The sequence below is a fragment of the Salvelinus sp. IW2-2015 genome, unplaced genomic scaffold (genome assembly GCF_002910315.2).
Source record: "Salvelinus sp. IW2-2015 unplaced genomic scaffold, ASM291031v2 Un_scaffold2535, whole genome shotgun sequence".
Lineage (NCBI taxonomy): Eukaryota > Metazoa > Chordata > Actinopteri > Salmoniformes > Salmonidae > Salvelinus > Salvelinus sp. IW2-2015.
The window spans coordinates 72,206-78,863 of record NW_019943848.1 but is presented as its reverse complement, the minus strand read 5'-3'; the positions used below and the strand labels follow the sequence as shown (position 1 = coordinate 78,863).

The window sequence follows — 6,658 nt, the reverse complement described above, 5'->3', positions numbered from 1 at the left end:
ACAAAGGCAGTATAACCCACTGTTCCCTGATCAAGGCAGTTAAACCCACTGGTTCCCCTGATCAAGCAGTTAACCCACATGTTCCCTGTAACAACTGGCAGTTAACCCACTCGTTCCCCTGAACAAGGGCAGTTAACCCACTGTTCCCCTGATCAAAGCCAGTTAACCCACTGTCCCCCGGGCGCCGATTGACGTGGATGTCGATTAAGGCAGCCCCCCCCCCCCCCCCCCCCCCGCACCTCTCTGATTCAGAGGGGTTGGTTAAATGCGGAAGACACATTTCAGTTGAAGCATTCAGTTGTACAACTGACTAGGTATCCCCCTTCTGTTGTACAACTGATAGTATCCCCTTTCTGTTGTACAACTGACTAGTATCCCCCATTCGTGTTGTACAACTGACTAGGTATCCCCCATTCTGTTGTACAACTGACTAGGTATCCCCATTCTGTTGTACAACTGACTAGGTATCCCCCATTCTGGTTGTACAAACTGCAGGCTGTTGTACAACTGACTAGGTATCCCCCTTTCTGTTGTACAACTGACTAGGTATCCCCCTTTCTGTTGTACAACTGACTAGGTATCCCCCTTTCCTTTCCTTTCTATATCTAGTCCTTCCAAATGTTCCAAAACATCCCCCTGGGGGTGCTAGTGGATGTTAAATGAGGCCCTGGGACACCACTGTCTTCATGCAGAGACACATACACTCTCCTTGAGCTCAGAAATGAGTGTTTATGTAAAGAAGCTGTTCTATTCTGTTCTATTATGTTCTATTTTGTTCTGTTCTATTATGTTCTATTTTGTACTGTTCTATTTTGTTCTATTTTGTTCTGTTCTATTATGTTCTATTTTGTTCTGTTCTATTATGTTCTGTTTTGTTCTGTTCTGTTCTATTATGTTCTATTCTGTTATGTTCTATTTTGTTCTATTCTGTTCTATTCTGTTCTATTCTGTTCTATTTTGTTCTGTTCTATTCTGTTCTGTTCTGTTCATTCTGTTCTGTTCTGTTCTATTCTGTTCTATTTTGTTCTGTTCTATTCTATTCTGTTCTATTCTGTTCTATTCTGTTCTGTTCTATTCTGTTCTGTTCTATTTTGTTCTGTTTTATTCTATTCTGTTCCGTTCTATTCTGTTCTGTTCTATTTTGTTCTGTTCTATTCTGTTCTATTCTATTCTGTTCTGTTCTATTCTGTTCTGTTCTATTCTGTTCTATTCTGTTCTATTCTGTTCTCTTAAATTGTCTATGTGCGTCACTAAGGGTCCATCTAGGCCCTAAAGAGAATGGACACACACACGCACATGTACACACACACACGCACATGTACACAGATACACACGCACATGATACATGTTTCAGTATGAATATATATCAATGTTAGCTTGATTGGATAAATCTTCTAAATGACCATGTTACAGAATATTACACATCACACAGTGTGCCTTGTGGAGTTGAATTCTTCAGTAACAGAATGTTCTGACTCTGAAAGGCTTACATTTTCAACTTTATGAATGTCTTCCCACCCCATTTGTCTCTCTCTCTCTCTCTCTCTCTCTCTCTCTCTCTCTCTCTCTCTCTCTCTCTCTCTCTCTCTCTCTCAGTTAAATGTAATTCAATTAAATTCAAAGGTCTTTATTGGCATGGGAAACATATGTGTACATTGCCAAAGCAAATGGAATGGACAATAAACAGAAGGGAAATAAACAAGAGAAACATTAGTAAACATTACTCACAAACATTTAAAAAGAATATAGACATTTCAAATGCTATATTATTGGCTATGTACAGCGTTGTGACAGTGTGCAAGTAAGTGAAGTATAAAAGGTCAAATAAATAAACAGATAAATATATGTTGTATTTACAATGTTGTCTGTGTTCCACTGGTTGCCCTTTTTTCATGGCAACGGGCCACACATCTTACTGCTGTGATGTCACACTGCTGTATTTCACCTAACAGATATGAGAGTTTATAAATGTTTGATTTGTTTTCTAATTCTTTGTGGGTCTGTGTAATCCGAGGGAAATATGTGTCTCTAGTATGGTCATACATTTGTCAGGAGGTTAGGAAGTGTAGCTCAGTTTCCATCTCATTTTGTGGACAGTGTGCACATAGCCTGTCTTCTCTTGAGAGCCAGGTCTGCCTATAGTGGCCTCTCTCAATAGCAAGGCTATGCTCACTGAGTCTGTACATAGTCAAGGATTTTCTTAATATGGTGTCAGTCACATTGGTCAGGTATTCTGCCACTGTGTACTCTCTGTTTAGGGCCAGATAGCATTACATTGCTTCAATTGTTTTGGTTGATGTTTTCTCATGATTTGGTTGGGTCTAAATGTGTTTCTGTCCCGAACCAGCTGGCTGACTGGACTCTTCTCTAGGTTCATCTCTCTGTAGGTCAGGGCTTTGTGGTGAAATGTGTGGGCATCGCCTCCTTTTAGGTGGTTGTGGAATTGAAGGTCTATTTTCTGGATGCTGATAACTAGTGGGCATCGTCCTAATTCTGCTCTGCGTATTGTTTGGGATTTTGCGTTGTACACAAAGTATATTTTAGAATTCTCTGTCCCTGTCTCTCCCTCCTACAGAACTACAGTCGTCCCCCAGTGATGGCTCTAGCAGTGCCGGTGGCAGTGAGGTTTCTACAGAGAGGCAACAGAGAGCTCAGTAGAAACATGTCCAGTTATCTCTCTCTGGCTGCCATGGCTAAGGCTGAACTACTGGCAGAACACACAGAGGCTATCACTTGCAGCGTGCTGGGAGGTAGGACACACACACGCACACGCACACGCACACACACACGCACACGCACACGCACACACACACGCAACTCACACGCACACGCACACAGCACACGCACACACGACACCACACACACACCCACACACACCAACACACCACACACACACACCACACACACACACACACCACACACTCACACTTCACGTCAAGGACAAACAAACACAACACACTCACTGACACACACACACACACACACACACTCACACTCACTGAAGGACAAACAAACCACCACACTCCACTGACACATCACACACACACACACACACACACACACACACACACACCACACACACACACACACAACACACACACACACACACACACAAACACAACACACACACCACACACACACCACACACACACACAATACATACACTGAGTGTACAAAACATTAGGAACATCGTCTAAATATTGAGTTGCACCCCCTTTTGCCCTCAGAACAGCCTCATTTCATCAGGTCATGGACTCTACAAGGTGTTTAAAGTGTCCACAGGGATGCTGGCCCATGTTGACTCCAATGCTTCCACAGTTGGTCATGTTGGCTGATGTCCTTTGGTGATGGACCATCTTGATATCACGGAAAACTGTTGAGTGTGAAAAACCAGCAGCTTGTTGTAGTTCTTGAACACACTCAAACCGGGGGTCGCTGGCACCTAAAACAGGTACTACCAGAACCCTGTTCAAAAGGCATTTACATATTTTGTCTTACCCATCACCCTCTGCATGGCAGACTACACCATTCATGGTCTCAATTGTCTCAAAGTTAAAAATGGATTGAATGGATTTAACAAGTGACATCACTAAGGATCATAACTTTCACCTGGTCAGTCTATGTCATGGAAAGAGCTAACGTTATGTACACTACCTAGTGTCTAGGACTCTGATGTTTATGGCTCTGGTGTAGAATCTTCTGGTGTCTGGGCTCTGGTTGTCTAGATCTCTGGTGTCCTAGATCCTTTGGTGTCTAGACTCTGTGTCTAGATCTCTGGTGTCTAGAGCTCTGGTGTCTAGATCTCTGGGTGTAGGGCTCTGGTGTCTAGATCTCTGGTGTCTAGATCTCTGGTGTCTGGGCTCTGGTGTCTGGCTCTGCTGTCCTAGATCTCTGGTGTCTAGATCTCTGGTGTCTAGATCTCTGGTGTCTAGTCTTCTGGTGTCTAGATCTCTGGTGTCTAGGACTCTGGTGTTCTAGATCTCTGGTGTCTAGATCTCTGGTGTCTAGATCTCTGGTGTCTAGGACTCTGGTGTCTAGATCTCTGGTGTCTAGATCTCTGGTGTCTAGATCTCTGGTGTCTAGATCTCTGGTGTCTAGATCTCTGGTGTCTAGACTCTGGTGTCTAGGGCTCTTGGTGTCTCGGGCTCTGGTTGTCCTAGATCTCTGGTGTCTAAGATCTCTGGTGTCTTATATTACCAAAAACACACGAACCACACATCAATCCAGGGTCCTCAGGCTGCAACTTTATTCCCAGACCAGTACTCATTTCAGTCATGAAATGTGTTTAGTTTTCTTTTATTCGGAAGTGCGGTAATAAATCAAATCAGAGGAGGCAGTTGAAAGAGATCAGTGCGTGTCATTCTGACTTGCCTTGGTTTCAGGCCTTTCATTCCTCAGGCCAGACCAGTATATGTCATGTCTGACTTGCCTTGTTTAAGGCCTTTCATTCCTCAGGCCAGACAGTTGTCAATGTCCTGACTTGCCTAGGGCTTCATTCTACTGGCCAGACAGTTGTCATGTCTGACTTGCCTTGTTTAAGGCCTTTTCATTACTGGCCAGACAGTATGTTCATGTCTGACTTGCCTAGGGCTTCATTCTACTGGCCAGACAGTATTGTCATGTCTGACTTGCCTTGTTTAAAAGGCCTTTCATTCTACTGGCCAGACAGTATGGTCATGTCTGACTGTGCCTTGTTTAAGGCCTTTCATTCTTACTGGCAGACAGTATATATGTTCTGACTTGCCTTGTTTAAGGCTTTCATTCTACTGGCCAGACAGTAATGTCAATGTCTGACTTGCCTAGGGCTTCATTCTACTGCCAGACAGTATGTTCATGTTGACTTGCCTTGTTTAGGCCTTTCATTCTACTGGCCAGACAAGTATGTCATGTCTGACTTGCCTAGGGCTTCATTTCTACTGGCCAGACAGTCATGCTATGTCTGACTTGCCTTGTTTAAGGCCTTTCATTCTACTTGGCCAGACAGTATATCATGTCTGACTTGCCTTGTTTAAGGCCTTTCATTCTACTGGCCAGACAGTATGTTCATGTCTGACTTGCCTTGTTTAAGGCTTCATTCTACTGGCCAGCACAGTATGTCATGTCTGACTTGCTAGGCTTCATTCTACTGGCCAGACAGTCGTGTCTTGTCTGACTTGCCTTGTTTAAGGCCTTTCATTTCACTGGCCAGACAGTATGTCAATGTCTGACTTGCCTAGGGCTTTCATTCTACTGGCCAGACAGTATGTGTCATGTGTCTGACTTGCCTAGGGCTTCATTCTACTGGCCAGACAGTAGTCATGTCTGACTTGCCTTGTTTAAGGCCTTTCATTCTACTGGCCAGACAGGTATATCATGTCTGACTTGCCTTGTTTACAGGCCTTTCATTTCTACTGGCAGACAGTATGTCATGTCTGACTTGCCTTGTTTTGGCCTTTCATTCTACTCGTGCCAGACAGTATGTCATGTCTGACTTGCCTAGGGCTTCATTCTACTGGCCAGACAGTATGTCATGTCTGACTTGCCTTGTTAAGCCTTTCATTCTACTGGCCAGACAGTTATCATGTCTGACTTGCCTTGTTATAGGCTTTCATTCTACTGGCCAGACAGTAATGTCATGTCTGACTTGCTAGGGCTTCAATTCTACTGGCCAGACAGTATGTCATGTCTGCTTGCCTTGCTTTTTAAGGCCTTTCATTCTACTGGCCAGACAGTATGTCATGTCTGACTTGCCTAGGGCTTCATTCTACTGGCCAGACAGTATGTTATGTCTGACTTGCCTTGTTTAAGGCCTTTCATTCCTCAGGCCAGACAGAGTAGCATGGCTTCTAGCCTGCTAGCTGAGGGATTACTCTTTAAGAGGCCTCTTATCTGTGGCTTAGGTTTACAAACCCACCCCTTGCTACAGCTGTCTCGTGTGTTGGAGCTGGACAGGCTCAGGCTCTAAACAGGCTGTGTAGGCGGGCCCCACTACCCAGGACAGGCTCTAAACAGGCCGGGCCCACTGCCCTGGACAGGCTCTAAACAGGCCGGGCCCCACTGCCCTGGACAAGGCTCTAAACAGGCCGGGCCCCACTGCCCTGGACAGGCTCTTAAACAGGCCGGGCCCCACTGCCCTGGACAAGGCTCTAAACAGGCTGTGGTAGGCCGGGCCCACTGTCCCTGGACAGGCTTAAACAGGCCGTGTAGGCGGCCCCCTGCCCTGGACAGGCTTTAACCAGGCCGGGCCCCACTGCCCTGGACAGGCTTTAAACAGGCCGTGTAGGCCGGGCCCCACTGCCCTGGACAGGCTTTAAACAGGCGCGTGTACGTGCGGGCCCCACTGCCCTGGACAGGCTCTAAACAGGCCGGGCCCACTGCCCTGGACAGTCTCTAACCAGGCCGGGCCCCACTGCCCTGGACAGTCCTCTAAACAGGCTGTGTAGGCGGGCCCCACTGCCCTGGACAGGTCTAAACAGGCCGGGCCCCACTGCCCTGGACAGATAAGAATCTCCCAGCAGCGTTTAGCCATTACTGCCTATATAAGACTCCAGGAGAGAGAGTCAGGGAGGTAGTGTGGTGTGTGTGTGTGTGTTTGTGTGTGTGTGTGTGTGGTGTGTGTGTGTGTGTGTTGTGTGTGTGTGTGTGTGTGTGTGTGTGTGGTGTGGTGTGGTGTGGTGTG

General features: G+C 46.0%; 1 protein-coding gene across 1 annotated transcript in view; it reads left to right on the top strand.

Moving 5' to 3' along the window:
- LOC112074207 (ventricular zone-expressed PH domain-containing protein) overlaps positions 1–6,658 on the top strand; it is a 24,336-nt gene that overhangs the window by 16,189 nt on the left and 1,489 nt on the right. Inside the window, exon 3 of the mRNA XM_070440426.1 lies at positions 2,576–2,750. Within this exon, the coding sequence (XP_070296527.1) occupies positions 2,576–2,750 (175 nt within the window). The remainder of the gene's footprint in view (positions 1–2,575; positions 2,751–6,658) is intronic.